The sequence below is a fragment of the Calidris pugnax genome, unplaced genomic scaffold (genome assembly GCF_001431845.1).
Source record: "Calidris pugnax isolate Ruff unplaced genomic scaffold, ASM143184v1 scaffold30, whole genome shotgun sequence".
NCBI lineage: Eukaryota > Metazoa > Chordata > Aves > Charadriiformes > Scolopacidae > Calidris > Calidris pugnax.
This window is the reverse complement of record NW_015090776.1, coordinates 1,170,762-1,193,870: the sequence shown is the minus strand read 5'-3', so window position 1 is coordinate 1,193,870 and position 23,109 is coordinate 1,170,762. Positions and strand designations below refer to the sequence as shown.

The window sequence follows — 23,109 nt, the reverse complement described above, 5'->3', positions numbered from 1 at the left end:
AATACTTCCAAAAATAAAACAGTCATTTCTCATCACATTTTCAGGACAAGCTGAATACAAGGTGCCAACTAGCAAGTCTTACTTCGGAGAAATCCGCCTTCTCCTTAGGAGAATAAAGAATAAAGAAATTCAGGAGGTCAAAGTAGAAGACATCTGCTTCTGTAGATGTTAATAGAATTACCCTTTTAATAGAGACTGTCTTAGAAAATTAATATTAATGTCATGGATCTATTATATGGTATGTGTTTGAACATGAGAAATTTCAACTTGTGTCTCAAAATGCAATGTAAATTTCACACAATCCAAAGCTGAGGATGTGCTTCAAAGGCCAAGAGACTACCTCTTGGGGATGAAGCATATTAAGGAAGAAGGAGGTTGACTGGCCAACACTCAAGCTTCAGCACCTAAATAAATGATTAACAGACAGGAGTGCCAAGCAGCTAGCAGCTCCATGAAACCCATGTGTTTTGTGCAAGCGGTGCACGTATCAATATCAGACAAAAAGGCAAATACTTCCCACTGGCCTGTGGGAAGCGAGCGATCAACCTAGTTTTGGTTAATGGGAGCAGAAGAGAGGACCATGAGCCATGAACAATTGTTTGATCACATACAGAGATGAAGGGAACGGATCAGTAATGTTAAGTTTGAAGCAATACTATTACTCATAAGCTCTCATAATTTCCTATCACAGGCAAAATATTTTCCTTAAAGTAGGGAGCACAAATAAAGTATATTGGCAACATCAGCTCATACTGAGTAGTCACTTGCTGGAAGTAACTATAAATAGATATGATTCCACTTTCAAAGCAGGGGGAAAAACCAGCTAAGTAACTATACTGCCACTAAAGGAAAAAGGAGGAGTATCCAGCTGACTAGAAGCCCTATAGCTTCCCAGGTATAACAAGGCATACCTGGAAATAGCCACTTTCTGAACTAGCCAATGTATTGAGGAAAACCCCCACCTCTAACTAATTTCAATAAGCACTGAAGTAGGCTGCTTAAATACGAGTAACTACCTGAATTACAGCTAAAATGTTGATATTTATACTTGCAACCTTCCTGCTATCTGAGGAGAAACACTAAATTTTGCTCACAGATATCCCTCTGGCATTTACGGTATTCAATGACACAAATTTCACCCTTCATATTCATGTTGAACTCCTTTTATTTTATTTTTTTTCTCTCTTTTCCCCTGGATCAAGCTAAGCTGTAAAATCTCTTTCTTTTTACAGGCCCATCACAAGTCTGTTCAAGCAGAGACCTGACACGAGCAATGCAGAACCATTCCTGAAAGCAACGGGACCAGTCAATATTTAGCATGTTCCCAGTCAAGACTCTTGACTGAAACGAGCAGTCAACCAAAAGGGCAACCAAAGGGTGCAAAGGAGGAGAATGTGGTAGTGAGCAGCTTCTCGAGGGACAACACTGCTAACTGGTGTAACAGAAAAGAAACCAGTCTAACGCATAACACCTTGCTCTTTACAGATAAGACAACATTCATTATTTCAAATATACTAAACATTGCAATTAAATTCAAATAAGTATTTAGAGAAGACAGGTCTTGCACTTTTTTTTTGTTATTTATAGTTGTGTGCTCCCAATAATAGAGTTTTTTGACTAGGTGAAGATAAATGTTATCTTCTATGTCTAAGATACAAGTGTTCAGAAACCATACATTCTGAGCTATTTATGAGACTGTTCTTGTTCTAAAGTTATTGTCAGGATGAAAGCACTGCACATGCAAAAGAATGGATATTTAAGCAACAGGCATACCTTGAAGTGTATCACGAGGTGCATGGTCATTAATGGCTTTAAACAAATACAAAAATTAGATTAAAGACTTTTAGGAGGCATGGGCCTTTGACGCCTTCCCTTTAGGTATTTGCAAATACTGCAAACCAGGTTTTGCTTGATAAGGTAAGAGCGAAGCTGGAATTCAAGAAGTAAAGGATGCTAAATTGACCTTTTGACTTCTACTAAAGTAAATAGAGCATTTTGAGATATTTTGGTCTGAGCTATTAGAAACAAACAGAGAAATTCTGAAATGTTAATTAGGTCCTGCTTGATCTCAATCAAGTCTCCCAGGCAACAAGACCTGTAAAACTCTAAGTTCAGGAAAAAGGAAAGTTCTATGCATATTTACCTTGCTTTGTCTTGATAAAAAATAATACCTTTTCTTTTTCCTAAACACAGTTTGACATCAAAATCAAACAAAAGTGAAAGATCTTTACGCTTCTTTCATATGCAAAACCGAAAATTGAGTAGTGAATACAGTAAGATTTTCAAGATATTATCACTCATTGTGGTATATCATATTTAAAGATAAGTATATCTTCATGCTTCTTTCATGGGTAAAAGTAAAAATCAAGCACTGTCTTTTGTTGTGTGGTATATTATATAAAGAGAGAAGATTTCCAACAACTCAAATCAGTGAGGAAGGGGTTTACAGGACTGCCACAGCAAATACATAGTTGAAGAAATGCAGTCCCATTGAATTGGAAGAAAAACAACATAAATGAGCCACAAATAAGAGACAGAAATATTGTCGAGCATAACACCCACCACAGAATTTATCACAGGATATAAACCAGGAAACAATAACACCCCCTAGCTTGCAATTCTTTGGAAGGGCAAGGGAGGAAGAATTTTTAAGTTGAATATGTCACAAAAATTCTCAGTAGGCAAATCTTATGAATGAAGACCTCCATCTGGAAACAGATAATTCTACTCAAACATGTCACTCAGTTGCCATGGCAACATGAGAAAGAAAAACAGCACTCATTAATAATAATTTCAGTGATAAATGGGCATATCAATTTATAATACTGAAACAATTGGGGGAGGGAGGGGTGAAGAGAGAAACTGTGGTTGTTCCTATGACAAAAATTTCTTCTGCACTTCCAGACATCACTGTAAGTGCCATTACCACAGCAACATCAGTAATGATGCTATTTCTGGCTCAGTTAAAAAAAAAAAAAACCAAAAACCACTGCAAAAAAAAAAGCATAACTCCATCAAATATATCTGGACTCAGTGTAGCTTTTGAAGAAATATTTTGTTAAGCATTGAGTCCTAAAAAAATTTTAAAAACTGATTTACATTGCATTCCCATTTCAGACATCTAAGGGTGAACAGATTTAGTTCTGCTGTCGACAGGGACGATGGGTGAGCCTCTCTTCTCTATTTTTAGTGACGTATCAAGTATCAGACAGAAGGTAAGTGGTATTTTAGTCACACCACCGAGAAGAAAGTTTCTAACCACACCTTCATTTTCCTGTGCTTCAAATTTGTTCTTCAGTATATCTTGCCTTTGTATCAAAGGACATGCCAAGATTGATCCTTCATCTGTAATAAAACATGTCTATGCTGTAAAATGTAAGCTTTCTGTCTAACAAACTTGTCTGTACCATACTTTTTTCTGCCAGGTGCAGAAACTTCTCCTACTGCTGTGACCACAAAAAATGCCATGGATCAAAGATTCCACACTCTCGCCTCTCAAAGACTTGAAAGCTAAAAGCTATATTTAGATAAAGGACTGAATTGCTCTTTCTAAAAATATTTGCTAAAAACCGTAAGAGATTTTGCTGCAACTTAACTGAAACACGTAACAGCAGGTGAGCCACTCAGATGCTGAACACAAAACATCAACTACAGTTTCACACACTCTCCCCTCTCAAAGACTTGAAAGCTAAAAGCTATATTTAGATAAAGGACTGAATTGCTCTTTCTAAAAATATTTGTTAAAAACCATAAGAGATTTTGCTGCAACTTAACTGAAACACGTAACAGCAGGTGAGCCACTCAGATGCTGAACACAAAACATCATCTACAGTGCTGTTGCAAAGGAGGAATACTCTGAGCTTCACATTTACAGTGGTAGGACACAAGCAGCACTGGGCTTAACTTCAGAAACAGCCAGGCTAAACATCAGAAAAAAACCCCAAACATTAACTACAAGGACAGTCAAGGAGTCAAATTAAATTGCTTGGGTGGTTGCAGTTTCCATCATCAGAAGTCTTTAAAAAGTCATCAGTCTCAAGTGTCACAGGTTGAAGTCCACCCTGTTTTGGAGCACGAGAGGGATGAGATGAGCTATTTAGATTATTCCATCTCTGTTGTTGTATGTGGGCATCAACTGCCTGGATACCAGCCGAAGCTATGTCAAAGATTGTATGTGGGCATCAACTGCCTGGATACCAGCAGCAGAAGCTATGTCAAAGATCCAAAAAAGGTCCACAGTTACAGAAAAAAGTTGCCAAAATCCTATAAGCCAATGTTTCTCAAAACAACAACTAGGTAATAGAGGTTATCTAAGTTCCAGCTTCAAGCACTCTAAAAAAGTCCAAAATCCTATAAGCCAATGTTTCTCAAAATAACAACTAGGTAATGGAGGTTATCTAAGTTATCGTCTTTGTTCCAGCTTCAAGCACTCTAAGAAAGCAGCAAATACATGGTTGTTTTGATTCTGACTTAATTGCTGAGATTCACAGCTTGGGGGGGGTGGATTTCTGATCTACCTGGACATGGGTTGAGAATGAAATTTCAACGGAGATCAACCAGTACTAGGTGAGCAGCCTGTTGTCTTCCTCTGTCACCAACCCTCAGAGCTAACAACTCCCAAGCAATTCTTGATCTTAGTGATCATATTGGTTTTACTAACATGAACTAAATAGAAAAAATAGCTTAGGAGATAGTCCTTTGAGAAAAACAGGTTGGCTTATCTGAAAACACTCATTCAGATTCGCCAAATGAAGTTACCTGTACCTTAATCTGATCTAAACTACAGTCACTGCTGGAAGCTGAGGCAGTGGTCACCACCAGATACTAAAGAGAGTGCAGGTGCACAAACGACACACCAATTCTGCCAACAAAATATAAATAATCTGACAGAAAAGCTGTTTAAAAATCTGAATGTACTACACAGACTGCCACACATCTGGAAAGCCCACCCTCAAGTATTTTTCTTCATCCTATACAATTCTAGCACATGTTAACTAGGGATGCTAACTACTGCTTCTGCACAAGGCAGATGTGACTGTTAGAACTGGGGTTTGGGGGGAAAAAGGGAGACTGAGACACTCAATATAACAAAACCCAGACCCTACATGGAGGACTTCTGCAGCATTGGAAGGACACTTGCCCTAAAGCTAGGCAAGATAGGGGTAGCTCTTTTTTAAGCAGCTGAACACTTCCTACTATGGCCTCCTGTCACACCCAGTCCTTTATGAAACACTAACTCCCTCAAGAGCAATGCTGACTTGAAACTAAACTGGAAAATTTTAGCAAATTCCCTTCTACAATACCAGGCTACTCTTTTCCAGGCCCAAATCCTGACAGTTTTCAACAGCATTCCTCAGAGACTGACAGGTTTGACAGGAGCGCAGCTCCACTAACTTTAATGGATGCCATCTTGATCTTTGTTGCTGTAGAAGCACAAAATTTCATACAGCAGTATTAACCCATCTTTCATAAGTGCTGTCAGGTGTTTCCAGTGCTGCAAACTGCTTGCAGTTCTTGATCCTTTGGTTATCTCTGTCCTCTCACACAAAAGGTCCAGCTTGACTTTGGCCTGAGGGAGAAGGTGCTGTTCCAAGGCCTGTGGTGACTGCTCGTCACATGCCTTAGCCTATGTATCTTGGAGTCCTCTCACACAAAAGGTCCAGCTTGACTTCGGCCTGAGGGAGAAGGTGATGTTCCAAGGCCTGTGGTGACTGCTCGTCTGCCTATGTATCTTGGATTTTTTTTATTTCTTTTCCCCCGATCTAATATACTGGCAGCTCCCTTGTTTCTATAGGTTTAATTTTTTAATTCGTTACACAACTTGCAGAGACACACCACTGTGCAAAGGACACAAGTAGCTGAATCAAGGAAGTCATGACTTGGCTGCTTCTACTACTCAGTGTCTTCTTGGCCGTAAAGTTCCCAAGGCAACTCTACATTTGGACTGTCACACAGTTTAAGTACTGTGAAAACTATAGTTGCATGTATAATTTTCTATAACATTATGCATGAAGGATCACGTTAACTAACCTTGTAGCAGGAGCATAGGCCCACTACAAAGTGCCTGCTGGGCCTACCTTTGTGGTAGGTAGGTCAGAGGAGCACTTTGGGAGGGAAAAAATACATGCATATTGGTCATTTTCTGGAAAGTAATTTTTCCATGAAGACTTCTGCTTCATATGCAATCTCACTATTAACACCATGTGGGGAAAAAAAATGAAAGACAACTCACCACAGTTCACTCAACCGGCTTCTTTGCATGCAGGTCTTCCACCCCTGGGTCTACAGACTAAGGGGAGAGGACAGTTCACTGGTCAGGGTATAACCTAAAGCTTTTCCTGCTCTAGCTCAGGCTTCCTCCACGCTCCTTGGGGTTAATTCTCTTTACAGGAAGAGAAATACGGGAAGATGCATGAACAAGTGGAAGACAGTGAATACTCAAACTGACTTGAAAAAAAATTCTTGGGGACAAGGGGACTCATGGCTGTGCGTGCAGTGGTAGGGGGAAATGTTAAACGTCCCTGGAACCAGTGAAGGAAGGCAACGCTCTGCTGCTCCTCTGCTCCATCACAGCTTCCTGACAAGAAGATCAGGGACCCTATGGCCAACTCCACCAACAAATCCCTCCAGCCAGACACATGCTGCCAGCAGCTAGTTCAAGCATGGCTAAGGTGTACCACAACCTCATTTCATTACCTCAAAAACATTCTTAAAATACCACCTCAATATCCCAAAATCCAGTTATTGCTAAAGACACAATTTCCACCTTGCTTGCATGGCACTGTCTTCAATTACACAATCTCCAGACATTTTAAACCCCCATTTGTATTTAAGATCTAAGGAAACTCCATATACTAAGATGGTATTGAAAAAACAGCCAGGTGATTGTATAATTAAAGACTTTTGTGCACTAGTCTGTAATTAAGAAGCCAAAAAACAGCGCTGGTAGTGCACACCCATAACTATCATTCACCTACCCAGATTTCTGCTTGCACATAACTCACATATATATACACACACAGTTTTTTCCTTGGGTTTTTTTTTTATTCTTTTATTTTTTGCATTTAATTAACAATTAACTTTGAGCCAGACACCAGGTTGTTCAAAGGAAACCATTTCTCAGGTGGAGATTACAGCCATGGTGCTCGGCAGGAAGGATACTCAGTAAATGCAATTATCTAGCCCACTAAAAAGATCAAATTGAGAAATGAAAGCAGGAGAGGAAACAAGCAGGAGATTAATTAAAGGAACAGACAGGAGAAAAACAAAGGTTGTGTGCCTTGAAAATACTGCTGTTCCTATGAAACCACCAGGTAGGTTTTTGGATCGAGGTTGCACCGTCCTGCCCCAAAATCCCCAAGTCACAGCAGGGAGACAGCACAGGACTGACCCCACAATGACCTTGCAGCAGCTTGAAGGAGTTGGAAGTTCAGCATTTCCAATCACTTGCCACACATGAACACCACAAAGTTATTTTTAAACAAAATTGTGTGATTCTGCCCTGAAGAACATATTCTGTGCCACTCAGGAACTGCAAAAGCAAAGCTTGAAAAATTGGCTTCATGGCCACAGACCTTTTTGCTGTGGAAGAGAGAGACAAGAGAAAAGAGGAATTGTGGGGGAGCAAACCTGCAAATATAAATAGCTGTAATACAAGAAGGGCTAGAACTTCTCCTGCAACCCAACTAGGTGGCAAAAACCTAGCAAGCCAGCAGACAGTGGTGGCAAGATCTCCTCAGCTGTGGAAGAGAGGTGGGTGCCATCCTCTCGCCTCTCCATCAGCATCCTGGAAACTATCTTGATACCAATCCAAAAGTTGTCACCTCAGCCACTCTAGCTAGCACACTACAGTCAGGTCAGAAATGCTACTTCAACTCCATTTTAGTGCTCCTTTTTTAAAAATTCTCCCTTAGAAAGGAAAAAACACCACCAAGCACTAAATATGTAATTCTTTTCGGGTTTTTCAACATCATTAACAAAATTCCCAGTCTCTGCTGACTCTCCCCAAGCTGGCACCTATTTACTTACTCCATTGCAAAAGATTTATTGTTTTAGCACACAAACTGCCAGGAACTATTCAGATTCCAGAAAAAAAACCAAAACCACACACCTAATGAACCCTCTGTGAGCATCCCTTGTACAACAGAGGAGGCCCTGCTCCTTAGAGCCCTGCTCACATATTGACCAATCGCTCAAGATACCAAAAACCTCTCCTGAACTGAGTCACCCCAAGAATTCCCTGGAAAAACGAGTCATTACCACTCCACATCCCCCAAATTATGCATTTCCTATTATTGCAAATACATGAAGAGGTATCTTCAGTATCTTTGTCAATAAAAAAAGCTGATTCCTCTTCACTTAACGAGTAATGCCATTCCCAGTCAGTCACTATTAAATGAGATTGTTGCCCCGCAACGTATGACTTGAAATGGATTTTCCCATCCTTTCTGGCATAGTAGCTTTCTTCCATTAAAATTAGCCTATCAAATTCTCACTGCTCATACACCTCAAAGAATATTTGTAAATCAACGGCTATTTCATTTTTATTAATTGTATTATGAAAGGGACAGTATAATTATCCAGGAAGAATAACACACTGGAGATTCATGGTGAGCACAAATGTCTCCTCATTGCTGGAATTTCTGTAAACCCAGAGGGGAGGGGGGTGACTAATGAAAACTTAATTTATAAAATACAGCACAGGTTTCCAGATGCAAAAGATACCAAAGTTACTTACATCATTTTATTTAGTGGCCAGCCAAAGAGCTACAATATTAACCTATTGGAAAGATTAACATTTTACTATGGTTATGATGTTCAGATAATCTGTTATCTCTGAAAAAAAAAAAGCCTACTTCCCCAGCAGCATCAGGTTGCAAAAGCTTTATCTGAAGCCCCCAAAGCAAACACCTACCACCCACATGGCACCTACAGAGGTGTATCATTCATGCAATCAAGGGTAGCAATGGGAACACCCTAAGAAATTCCCCGAACCCAGGTGACACCGGGGAAGCCACAAATTAACTCCCAGTTCTCTGCAGCATGTAATTGGTGCTCTTCCATGCTGCCTACTTCCCCAGCAGCATCAGGTTGCAAAAGCTTTATCTGAAGCCCCCAAAGCAAACACCTACCACCCACATGGCACCTACAGAGGTGTATCATTCATGCAATCAAGGGTAGCAATGGGAACACCCTAAGAAATTCCCCGAACCCAGGTGACACCGGGGAAGCCACAAATTAACTCCCAGTTCTCTGCAGCATGTAATTGGTGCTCTTCCATACTGCCTCGTACCCTTAACGATCTCCTCCCTTGTTCCGACTGTCACCACGAACATAACTTCTTCATGAGACTAGAAGTACTCGTCCCTGTTCACTGCCTGCTGTCTTGCAACAACATCAAAGCCACTCTGTGCAAATAATCCACAAACACACACATTTAGGATATGCTGGAAGTGCAAAGATGACTAAGGGGGAAAGGTGGGGGAAAGCAATTTTTAAAAAGCATAGCTATTTTCCCTGTCTCTTCCCCTTCTCTCTGGGCAACACTTTTACAAAGAAAGCAAAACATCAATGTGTGAGAAAAAGCAGGTTTTAATAACAGCTAAAAAAAATCTAAATAAGAAATGTGCGCTTAGAGCATTTATATTAATGTCTCTTCCCCTTCTCTCTGGTCAACACTTTTACAAAGAAAGCAAAACATCAATGTGTGAGAAAAAGCAGGTTTTAATAACAGCTAAAAAAAAGAAAATCAAAATAAGAAATGTGCGCTTAGAGCATTTATATTAGGTGGGCACTTTCAGCCCAAAAAGATCAAGCTGCACGAAGTTCCTACAGTTAGAAATGCAATATATAACTTGACGAAAAAATACAGAGCATAAATTGTATGTAATTTTCATACATACAATCATTAGTACCATTCAGGAGACTTCCATGAGGAACACCTATACACCCTTTTTTCCCTTTGAATAGACAAAGATCAATCCTGAAACAAAGGCGACCTTATGCTGTTTCCCAGTGTTGCAGAACATGAAGTGCTCCACACGCCTGTCGCCTGAACAGTCCCCTTGGAGCGCTCCCACTCCAAAACCAGAAAGAAAATATATAATTTAAGAGCACTCTAGACCTGATGCTTTTTGCCAGAGCCCCCCTCATGTAGACAAGAAGAAAAGGCACACGGTAGGGCACAATTACACCCACCCAGCAGAAGTCAGACTTTGCTTTTTATAAACCCAGGAGGCAGCAATCTTAACTTTTCCACATCTTCCAGGGTTTTTTTCCAATTTTTTTTGGTGCAAGCTCAAGACAGAATGCAGTCAGTCTTCAGCCTTGGACCAGGACAGCATGTGACCACTGAGTTACAGGATTTATTTAAAATACCCACGATGTCTCAGCGTTTTGGAGCAGTACCTAAAGGAAAAATGCCTTCTATGTTGGCAAATGGATGTTTCACTGGAGGCTGAGCACATAGGGCAAGGAAGCATCTCAGCAGCTTTTTAGAAACCGAAGTTTCACAGTGATTCACCTGTAATGGCATCTTTGGCTGTGTATGCAAGGGTACACAAATACTTACTGAGCAGGTATCTTCTCCTTGTATTTAATAGGCATTTCTACTGGCAGATATTCCTACTATAAAATTACAGCCTTGTGTTGCTGAAATGAATACACATCCACGCAGCTTCACAAAGCTTACCTGGGGAATCAGAGAGTTATGACCCAGATGGAGGTTTTTCTCAACAAAATATCAGTCCTTGGATTTTTTTTGTCGGTTTTGGCTTTGTTTTGTTTGTTTAACTTTGTGGCCAAGTAATACAACACTTGGAAGATGACAAAAGGAACACTGCAGTGATTGAAAGTTATGTGGCATTTTTACCATTATTTTTCTTCATTTGCACCTACAGGTAGGCAATGAATGCCAAGGATTCTGTCTTTAAAAGATCAAGTGAAAAAATAAGTTTGTCCATACCATAAAATAAATGGATTTCCTCCAGCACCAAGGTTGCCAGAAAACACATCCTGGCTTCTTTCTAGCAAATACCAAAGGCGGATGTATGCCCCTATTTATAGCACACTAATGCAATTTTGAAATGCATACCCCATGCACTTTATTTGTATTCAATTTTGACTATACTCTTCAGAGAGCTAAACAGCCTGTGGAAATGGTCATTCCCAGGAATAAAACTAGGTTAACTCTCTTAACATCAACTGCTTGGAGAGACTCAGGGGTGCCCTCAGAGCACCCCATCCTCTGGTACATGTCCTTTGGGAGCTGTAACACCGACATTCACACTGCGAAAGGTGAAAGCTTACATTAAGCTCAGAAGCAGGGAAGTTACAACCTGCCTGTGATTAATTTCTCCCCCCAAAATGGAAATAACAACAGTTTCTCCACCTTGGTTCACCTTCTCTCTTTATACTTTAAACCCCCACTAAAGGTGCTGAGTCTGATTGTGTGTCTATGATGCCAAACCCAGCAGACACCAGGCTGGAAACCCAGGCATTGCTGGAAAACAGATTGCAAACAGTGGCTGTACCAGAGAAGGTCTATACATACAGTGCATTTACATTAGTTAGAATGATACTGCAGAATAATTCCCTCATTGAATACCATGACAAGGGGTTGTAAACATTGCAAGATGATCAACTGCCAGAAGAAAGTAACTACAGAATCTGAAGGCTATCTAGTTAATTTATGGGCACCTGCTCTAAGTCCAACTCTTCCTCAGGCATCAAAAAATTTCAAAATCATTCCTATGCAAGAGAAAAATTTACAAAATTATGTTTTCACAAAAAATAAAGTAGGAGCCACTCCCTCTTTCTTCAGTTTTTCTATTGCGAAGTTATCCACATAGCTTTGGAATGGTTGAAAATGTAAGTTAAATGCTTACATTAAATGTTTGACGTCAAACCATGTGCTAAAGTTAAAGGGCTGCAAAGAAAAAGGATACTTAGCATCTTCTGGCTAGACAGTCAACATAGTCTGAACTACAGGGATTGTTTTTTAAACTAAGGGCCATATACTACTACATCAGTTCAGCCATCTGATTAAAAAAATTCTCAAAAATCAGAAACAAAAAGAAGAACTTGCTTTGGTAAATTTAGTCAATTGTTCTCTGCTTACAGGTAGGAAAAAATCAGCAACATTCATATGGCAAAGGTCTGCTATCCATTTAGGAAAGTAATCTCATTTAGGGTCTGATTTTTTTTTCCAAAGGAAAGAACTGAAATAACAGGAGACAAAACTCCAAATATGCACCATTTTTCTTTATTGCTCATTTTTTGCTTCCTGCCAGGAGAAGTCATGACTAAGAACGGGAAGGCTTTATCTGGTAAATCAGCCGCTCGATTGATATAAATGAAGTGCTTCCCCAAAGCAGTCCTGCAACATGGCTGAGGGCACAGCAACACAAAAACCTCACCCTGCCAATGACTAAGAATATTCATCCAGCACCCAAAAACAAGCAATTTGTTTCTGTGCATCTGCTTGGTCAATCTGCTCCCTAGCACAGGCTTGCTCACTAGTGGTGGATGTGATCAGTGTCTGAGGGTCAGTGTTTTCTTCTCTCAAAAACAAGCAATTTGTTTCTGTGCATCTGTTTGGTCAATCTGTGGTGGATGTGATCAGTGTCCGAGGGTCAGTGTTTTCTTCTCCTTTCTTTGTACTTTGACTTAAAATGAACAAAAAGCTTCTCTAGCTGTAACGTCAATGGTATGAAAGAGGTCGCAACAGGGAAGCATGACAGGTCTTTATCCAGGTTCAGACAATTGCTAGCTTGTTCATGCCCAGTCCTGATAGAGTCTGAAATGCTATCAAAACAGAAGTTATTAACCACAATGTATACAGTGCTGCAGGGTGGGGACAAGCTCTTTAACTCTTCCTGAATGGGAACCCCACCACTACCAATAGCAGTGGGTTACTCATACCAGACCAAGGAATGTCTTCAACCGCTGTTGCTTGACTTCACTGAAACAATCTACAAATAAGCAATTTTCCAACACCCAAGCATTTATAGAGCTACTCTACCATCACTTCTGAACTAGTTTTCTTCACTGTCAGGTCAGTGAAACTAGATGCTGAAAACCAATCTTGTTAAAAGTGGCAAGGTGTCTTCTTGGAGCCTACAGTAACCTTCCCATTGACTTGGATCTCATCCCTAAAGACTACCAGACCAGCATTTCTCTGCTTGTAAGTAAAAACAAAAGGAGGAGGAGGAAGAGAAGAGAGCGCTAGTTCAATCAGAATCATTACATAAAGGTCATGATTAATGGACAGGGCCTGAGCGCACTAAGAGGCCACGTTGTGGTTTGGGGTGGGCTGGCCACTAAAACCTCAAACCAGGACAGGCCACGACCAGCCTCACAAAACCCCCAACTTACATGTTCCGCCCATGGACCCCGGAGCTCTGTTTTGGCTGAGACCTGGGCCTTCGGTCCTCGCCAGACCAGGTCTGCCTATCTCCAGTCTGCTTCTAGTCTCATCTTTTGGAGGGACCTCAACCCCACATTGTAGGTATCTCCTCTTCTGAGCAAAGCCTTCCTCTAGCTCATCCCCATCCCTGTCTCCAGGCTCATGTCCTGCTGCTCCTCACTGCACTCCCTCTGGATGGAACCTGGATTTGGTTCATTGCCAGGCCTGGGACCTGCCAATGGAGCCTGTCACCAGCACCCAGCTCTGGCTCATGTTCAGACCCCATGGGGCTGTAACTCCATCAATGAGGGCACCGTGAGCACTGGGGTCACTCTCAGCTCCCAGCTTGTGCTCCCTCATGAGGCAACCTTGCTCCTGCTCCAGGAGAGATGCTGGCCTGTTACACCTTCCACAAAAGGCTCTTTTTATATTCTTTATGTATCTGTCTACATATACACTTGCTGGAGTGGGATGAAAAGCTCGTTTTCATACTACTCTCCGAGCCAACTCGTAGCCCAGAGCAGCTTCTTCCCCGTAGTACAAAAGCAGTACCTTTACCAAGACAGCTATAAAAATGAGCCACTTCTGTTCACAAAAAGTGAAAATACAGAGTTTTAATTCATGTGAAAAGCACTTTTCTTTTTTGCACAGGAATATATAATTTTGATCAGGAATATATGACTAGCCAAAATCTGAGGGTGGAGTTTTGTTTTGATCATAGCCCAGAGCAGCTTCTTCCCCGTAGTACAAAAGCAGTACCTTTACCAAGACAGCTATAAAAATGAGCCACTTCTGTTCACAAAAAGTGAAAATACAGAGTTTTAATTCATGTGAAAAGCACTTTTCTTTTTTGCACAGGAATATATAATTTTGATCAGGAATATATGACTAGCCAAAATCTGAGGGTGGAGTTTTGTTTTGATTTTTTTTTTTAAACCCCATTGCTCCCTTATGGGAATAAAATAGCAAATTACTGACTTGACTGACCAAGGGTGTTCACAGAGTTACACAAATATGCCATAAACCTAGATAACAAATGCAATTTTATTACACTTTCCACATGAACATAACACCAAAGTGTTTTTTTCATTCTATTCTTTTCTCTCACTTCCTGAAACAAAGCACCAGCATCCTTTAAAAAAAGTTGAAACAAAGCACCAGCATCCTTTAAAAAAAGGTTGTCGTCTCAAAATATCCAGTATGGTATTAGGACACTGCATGGTGCTGCTCCCTGTATGCATAACCACACTGTCCCTAAAATGAGTAAGATCTGACATTGCAGAAGCATGTCAGGACAGCCAAATGAGCTGGAGCAATTACTATTTGAGTGCTAATCAGCTGACCAACAAAGTCAATAAAGTAAATGCTGCCAGGCAAAGTAAGCTGTGTGTTTGTGTGAAGCCTAGTGCAGGAAGACCTTCTGATCACAGCACACGCTCATGGTCAAAATGACAGAAGTTACATTCCTTATGCTACAGCTTTCCAGATAGTTTCAGTTCAGTGAGGATGGCCACACTGGCTTCAGAATAATTTCTCGTTCTCTATTTTAGCATCTTTTTCTGACAGTTGAGAGAAAGGTAGAGGTAAAAGGAAGGTGTTATTCACTGAAAAGACTTGTAATATGTTTTTCCCACTTCAAATTTTACCTGAGAACTTCCCAATTTCAGAACTTCAAATGGCCAGAAGATGATCTGCAGATTTTTGTGCACAAGAACAAGGCAAATTTAGGAAGTTATTTCCTATTAATTATAGACATCTGAACAGCCTTGCCAGGCCCACAGACATTTTGAAATGTCCTGAGCAACAACCCAAGACTGAAGTTTTGAGTAAGATGATACTTCTAAGGCCTGCCTATTAAGGAAAGAACCTTCAAAAGAAACTAATACCTGCAAAGGTTCAGGCACGGTATTTTTGGAGAAGACAACGCATATTTAGGGAAGGTAAGTCATAGTCCCAAATTCCCCTTGCTGTTCTCCTCCTGTATAGATTGGGCACGTTTTAAAAGTTTCAATTATTTTAGCACCTTTTGGCACTTACTTCAAACACACGCAGCATACATCAAAATAAGTCCAAGCTCTGCTGCCTTGGCCAGCAGACTGAGATGCCTACATGGATGAGACACAGCAGACACAAGGAAGGAAAAAATTGACTGTCACCAGGCAGGGATTAGCAGAAGTGAGACAAACCCATAAAACACATAGGAAGAAAGAAAACACCAACATGAGAAAACTGATGATGTCTTGATAAAGATTTTGAGTTTGAAATGGTGCTATTGGTGAACTCAAGTAAAGCTACCTCCTTCCAGTTCAGCTACAGGCACTACGGAGCGGTATATTTGTTTTGGGTGGCTAAGATGAACTTTTTAGTTTTGTGAGAAAAAGCAGTCCTCCCTGTGAGATGGGTCATTGCTTTCCCAAAAGAGCAGGCTTCGACCACCACCATACAGGTCAGGTCAATACTCGCCATATTTAAAGTAGTGAGAAAAAGCAGTCCTCCCTGTGAGATGGGTCATTGCTTTCCCAAAAGAGCAGGCTTCGACCACCACCATACAGGTCAGGTCAATACTCGCCATATTTAAAGACTCTAACTTTGCATTTTGAACCATGGTGCTTTCAAAAGATTTGGGAAAAAGTATGAACACAGGAGAAAACTGTTGGAAAAAAAAACCAACAAGTGAGGAAGAGCAGAGCAGAGACAAGGGCATGCATGTCTGCAAGTGATCTGACATCAGTTCCCTCACACATCATCTCCATGCTGTCCATCTCTAAAACAAAGGTGGGTCTGTAACACAAACCAGGAAAGTTGTGAAGATGACTACACAAGAGTTTGTGAAGCAATCAGATACTATGTGCATCAATCAATTTTTTTAATCTCATTACGATACTTCAATGCTAAAGATTTCCTTTTCTAGCATTCTCCCAGCTGCTCTGAGACAAATGGGTTTACAAACCATTGTGCTTTGTGTTCAGCTTTACTTAGCTCGGTTTAGCAACTGGAGCTGCAGTGAATAACAAAAATCCTATCCAGCAATTGCAGCACGGATATGCCCAATTTGCCAGATGATTCCTACCTGCCACGTTTACTCACACTTTTGCAAAGCACTCAAGAGCTCCATTTAAACGTCAAGATTAGCCTCTCAGATTAATAAACCAGTTTAAAAATAGTGGGGCTTTTTCCCCCACAACAAATCACATTACCAGATATTTTCTTACACAAAAAATTACATCAATAACCTCCTCCCCAAATTAACATCCCATGACTTTTTAAAAAGGCACAAATAAAATTAGTCTACAAGAGATGTTATATTATTAAAACATACGCTGAAATCAACATTGCTCAAAGCTCTATCATGGCATTTTGTTCTTCATTGGTATTTACATTATTATAGTTCTAATGTATTGCCCTGGAAATCAGCTTTGAAGTGGAATGATGAATAAATGAAGATTTATTATTACTATCCTTATTAGAGGGATTTTAAAGTCATTAGAGACCAACAAGACATAATAATCGTATTATATTCAATCTTCTCTACAACATCTCCTTTGATAGGCTTGCTAACTCAATTATTTAAATATATATATTACAGCAAAATGCAGCATGCCTTCTACAGTTTGGGATAAGATGGAAATTTTTATGTTTTGTTTTCAGTTAACCAGAATTTGTTCTTACAAAATTCATGGGTTTCATGGTGGGTTTCTCAGTTTTAAACCCTGGAGTTTCAAATTTACACTGAACACCTGGCTCAATGCATCTGCTCAACTGACAAAAAAGGTTAAAGGCTGGAGAGGAAATAAGGCCCTGGAGTACAGTCTTAACCTGCAGGGACTTTTCAGAGTTAAAATAAATAAATAAAAAAAATAGTAATCCCTCACAGAAGCAATGATCTCTCAAATAGTCAATGGACTTGGCTTCAACCAACCCCACCAGGGAAAGAAGGAAAAAGCATCTAGAGGCTCTGAGGAAGAACAGAAGCAGAACTGCACCACTCCAAGCAGTACAGAAAATGGTCTCTGGATTCAAAGTGACATCTATAGACAAGCAAATATACTGATGAGGAAAAAAAAAAATCCAAACAATGTATGCTTGCAAATTACCTCCTTTCCTTCTAAAGAAGGGTGGACAAACCCTAAGATAAACACTACAATCCCTGAAGAAAGCTTTGTAAATGTTAAGTGGTTTTCTAGACAGGCCACCTTCTGAGAGCTTGGAAGGAGGACTGCAAAACAGGCCTAAGGCTTGTGGCATGCAAGTTGAATGACAACAACAAAAAAAAATAATCAGACAGCAAAGCTGCAGCCTTGTTGGCTCTCACAACTCCTGTATGGCTTCTTTGCCTCCTTCTTCCCTGCTAAGAAGAGGAAAAAGTGCTGAAGGATAAGAAGAGTGTTCATAGCAAAGGAAATCAAAGTTGGCAATGCAATAATGATGCTGTTCTGGCAACTTTCACAATGTGAACAGAGAATTGTTATCCAAGGCAGAGAGCAAAGAGCTGTACAGAAATTACAGAGAAACTTTCCATCCTTCCTTTATTTGTTAAGCCCTGCACCATGAGGTTACTCCAGATGAGAAGCTTGGAGACACCACCATTTACACAGTTCTGAGAGCACCTCAATGTCTTTTTCAGTTCAAACAATTACAGATGTTTCCCTGCCTCCACTATTCATAAATAGACTGCTTTCATGGAAAGAGTCCATGTTTAACGACAAGAAGACAGATCTTCTCTCCGCCATTATAGTTACAGCTCTTTCCATCAGTTACAAGAGGGAGCCTTATAACCCCAGGCTATGACTAACCCCCTTCTTCTCTGCTCTCAAACTTCCACTATTATTTAACCTTGACAGTGGAGATGGTATAGAGTAGCCACGGGGTCTGTATCACTGTAGGCTACCATTGGCAGTTCTTATTGCCCAGCTGGAAAACAAGTACAACGGTACCAATGACCTCCAAGTTCATTCCTCAGCAGCTCCCACTTTCTCCTTGTGGAGCTGCAATTATAGCAGTGGTGCGAAGAAGGAAAGCTCCTGAGCACCAAAGACAGAGCTCACAGAAAAACCAGGAGAACGACTGCCTTGTTGCCAGTGCACTTATTTGTGGAAAAAGGGTGGTACGTGGGAAAGCAAAGGTTTTTCAGCTACGTGGCTAATGCTTGCAACCACGCACTACGAAAATCCCTAAGTGGCAAAAAAACCTCCCAGCAGCCTGAGGCATAGGTAAGAGCAAAACTGGCTAGAACCAAATAGAAGTATTTTCATACCTCTCCTCATTCAAAATGACCTATTTAATGCAAAAGCAAGATGGGAAATACAATCCTTCCTATTGACTCTTTCTGCCTGCAACTTGTCTGGGCATGATGGTCAATGAAAAAAGGGTATCGTTTTCATCTCAGGTGTCAGGCAGTGAGGGACAATACACTGCAAACCTCGTACTTCAGATTACACCAGCTGCCCAGGGAAGGCAGCACCAACTGGTGTATTTGCCTTTAATTCAGTCATTGCTCTTCCAAGTTCTTCAGGATTTCCTCCATTTGTGAAACTTCTGAGGCAGTCTGGGCTGCTACAACTATGAAGCTCATACCTGTTACTTCTGTACTTTATGCACTTTTAGGCACTTTATGTCAGATTAGACCCCAGACATGACTGCTGGAAGTGTTCATCACTTATGAACACCATGATGTATGTATACTAAATATTCTCAGGATGTTATTGATGCTATCACTACATCAACCACCTTCCATCCTCAGTTATTGTCTCTGTTTCTTTTACTTGGCTGCCTCATTCTCCAAAACGACTTCTCTTAGAGATTGCCTTTAATACCCTTTTCATTACCTTCTCGCTCCTCATGAACCATCTGATTTCATGGAATGGTTTGGGTTAGAAGGGATCTTAAAGATCATCTAGTTCCACCCTCCCTGCCATGGGGCAGGGACACCTCCCACTAGACCAGGTTGCTCAAAGCCCCATCCAACCTGGCCCTATATGCTTCCAGGGAAGGGGCATCCACAACTTCTCTGGGCAACCTCTACCAGAGTCTCCCCGCCCTCACAGGAAAGAATTTCTTCCTAATATCTAATTTAAATCTACCCTCTTTCAGTTTAAAACCGTTACCCCTCGTCCTGTCACTACATTCCCTTGCAAAGAGTCCCTCCCCATCTCTCCTGTAGGCCCCCTTTGGGTACTGGAAGGCTGCTATAAGGTCTCCCCAAAGTCTTCTCTTCTTCAGGCTGAACATTTCCAACTCTCTCAGCCTGTCCTCGTAGGAGAGGTGCTCCAGCCCCTCTGATCATCTTCGTGGCCCTCCTCTGGACTCATTCCAACAGGTCCATGACCTTCCTGTGCTGAGAACGTGGCAGACTTGGCAGAACAAGGCAGACTTGGTCTGCCTAGTCATTCTGCAGTTAATTTTTGATCCCTACAGGCTGCAGAGATACTCTGCTCTTGGCCATTGGCTGGATGAGACAATTCTGGCCCTTCCCAGAAATAAGGAAGGAAATGTTCAGAAGTTCTTGGCACCTGGAACTGGATAGGCAGATGCATGGTGGAAGTGCTGCAGTGCTGTTTTACCTTTGTTGACTCTGCGGATCCTCCTGTATCTCTGGGAGCTTATTCTGCTAAGATTTGCCATCCTAGCTGAGATCATGTTCAAATCTTACATGAATACACCCTCTCCTTGCAGGGAGTTGATGATGGCACCTCTGATAGAGCACTGACTTCCTTCTTCATGACTCAAGTTATTTACTCCACAGAATATGTTACATGGAATTAATTTGGAACTAACAACATGAAAGTTGAAGAAAAAAAATGAAAATTAAGTGGGCAGAATACTCTGAGCTTTCAGATCTAACTCATAATAAACAATGTAATTGTCACTACAATTTCCAATATGAAAGAAGGAGGAGCAGGAATAGTATTCAGGCTCCTGTGAAAGAACTCTAGGCATTTGGTAGTCCAGAAGGTTGTTAAGAAGGACAATAAATATAATGGTAAGGTGTAATTTTCCTGCCTCTTTTATATTAAAAAATTGTGCTCAGGAACTATGCAAGACAATGGAAATGTGAAACATGCTGCTTCCTACTTCTGGGCATCCAAGCATCCCGTTGATCATTTATAGGTCCCAAAAAGACAGCAGTAAAGCCCAGTACACTCCAGCTCACCTTTCTCATACACCCAGCTCCTGACCTAGAAGCTGCACCAAGGCAAAAACGTGGCTTCTGTGCTCTTTCTGGTTACCATTCAACAAGTCAAGTCACATACTCCAACTCTGTGGTAAAAAGGATCAGTCATGGAACTGGATCTTTAGCAATGACAAACTGAGCAGCTAAAGTATGTGCCAGAAAATTATTAACAACAAGTAGTATTTCTGACATTGATAGGTTTCCGCAAAATAGGGAACGATTAACAGCCCTCAAATGGATCCCAGAATAGCTAAATGATACCGCTGACACCAGTCCAGCTCTATAAAGTGGGAGCCCTTTAAAATCCCTTCAGTCTTTTTGATCCTCTGCCTGCAGAAGTTACTTTAGGCTCCTTGTCATTAAAGTTATGATCTTTGGCCTGCAGCCTGCAGTTAAACAAACAATAAAGCTGAAACATACATATTGCCAAAAACTGAGCCCTCACTAAATATCAGCTAAAATATAAACTCAGATCTTCTGAGAAAGTAATAGAGCTTTTTGTTCATGAAAGCACTTAAAGCCTGTTTTAAATAAAAGCAACATACTGAACTCAATTTCAAAGCCAGCATCTCTCAGGTTAGTGAAGAAGCATGCATAGGAAAATAAGCCATCATTTCCTCCTGAACTCTGCTAACAACTACTTTCTCTTCAGATGATGTCTCTAGGTATTCTTACTTCGGGACCCACTGTAAAAGCAAGCTAGCCCTCAGAAAGGCTGAAAAAGTGAAGTATCACTGCTTTTGAAATTAAAGGGAGATATTTTTTGCTGCTAGATGTGTCATTGCCACGGCTACACAAACAATTGCTATGAAAGCCACCAGAGAAGAGAAGTTTGGCACACTCAGTAGCAATGCACCTATTTTAAGAATAACAGTACCAAGTTAGCTTATTCACAGCTGACATAACTTTCAGATAGATATCTGGGTAGATCTAGAAATTTCATTTCTGAACAATCTTCCAGATAATTCCTAACATTTTAAAAACTAAATTATGATTTAGATCATTACCTAAAAACCACTTAGTGTATACTAACAGAATCTTGTGGGGAGAGAGGGAGAATAATAATGAAGTTGACTAAGCATTTTATCTCATATTACTTTACCCTTCCTGATGCACAAGCGTCTGTGACAAGAGCTGGATCACAGACAAGTCTTCTCATACAGCGAAACAGAAGTTTCCCTCCCACATTCAGAGCTTCCCAGTACCACTGAATCCCTTGCAGAAGTTCATTTCTTATACCTTCAAACCCTGCTTGCTATAGGATTTCAGAACTAATGTTTTATTGCTTTACAGGACAACAGTACTGAGGAATTGTTTCTCTTACTGAATGGATTTTTATTTTTAGGAAATGAGTCAACTATTTTGGTACCTAATGACAAATATGTAACAGAAACACATATACAAATATAAGGGAGTTGTGCAACTCGTCTTTGAACCATGCCAGGATGCACAGAGTTAAAGGCAATGCAGTACTTAGAATGTTAATTTTCCATTGAGGATTTCAACCCAACTTCTGTTTCATCTGTCATGGTACTGTCCCCTGGAGGGGCCAACTGCCACTATCATCATGATTTATTTTAACACGCGTTTTCCTTTATAATTTGTGAAAGGTTAAGGCTCCCAAATATACTTTTCAGAACAGTCACGGTGTTGGAGAAAGATGAAATCCTACAACACTTACCACCAAACACATCTCCGTTCTGATAGTTCTTCCCCTTCTGAGTTTCCTCTTCGTTTTGAACAGTAGAAACATGCTTGGCGGAGGCACAGCCCATAGCTTCATTCAGACAGCTCCAGCTGGACCCAACCACAAATCATGTCTAGAGACGCACGCTCATTGTTCGAAAAATAATCCACCTTCCCGTGGGGTTGTCAAGACACTTTTACCTAAAAGATGGCAAAAGAGAGAGAAAAATATTGATGAAAGGCTACCTCTAAACATAAAGCTTCAGGAAGAGAAATAATGGGGTTTGTGAAGAGAAGTACAAGAGCCTCCATCAGCTCAAGCTGTTAAAACCACATTAAATAAACATCTGATATAGGTAGATCGTGATATAGGTAGACCAATCCTGCCTTGGGAAATTCAAAGTCTCCTCCAGCCCTGTTCTTTAATCCGTGTCTTGAAGAAAAAAACACGTGCACAGATGTTTCCCACCCACCCAACTATTCTCACAGAATACAGGGGGTTTTTTTGGAATGAAGATAAGAAACCAGCAATATCTGCTCCGCCTGTTCCTTCTACCAATCTATCCATCAAGCCAGATTTCTTACAAAGTGTTTTAGTCATTAAAAGCTGCTAATTGCATGTGTTCAGACAAAATAACCCCTTAAATCAATTAAAGATCTTATGTTAATAGATGTGAAAGGCAATAGCCAGTTGTATTATACTTTGTGCGATCATTACTCTACTGAATCCATAAAACCTCCACTGCTCAAAAAGGCAACTACCCCCATTTTAAAGTAAAATAACACTCCCTGAACAATTCAGACGTCACATAAAACAAAAGGGGAAGAAAAAGCTAGTTTATAGCTG

General features: G+C 40.6%; 1 protein-coding gene across 1 annotated transcript in view; it reads right to left on the bottom strand.

The window, feature by feature from the left end:
- LOC106891428 (chromosome unknown open reading frame, human C1orf21) overlaps nt 1-22,463 on the bottom strand; it is an 89,777-nt gene extending 67,314 nt beyond the window's left edge. The window contains exon 1 of the mRNA XM_014947944.1: nt 22,258-22,463. Within this exon, the coding sequence (XP_014803430.1) occupies nt 22,258-22,351 (94 nt within the window). The 5' untranslated portion in view covers nt 22,352-22,463. The remainder of the gene's footprint in view (nt 1-22,257) is intronic.
- Between the last annotated feature and the right edge of the window lie 646 nt (nt 22,464-23,109).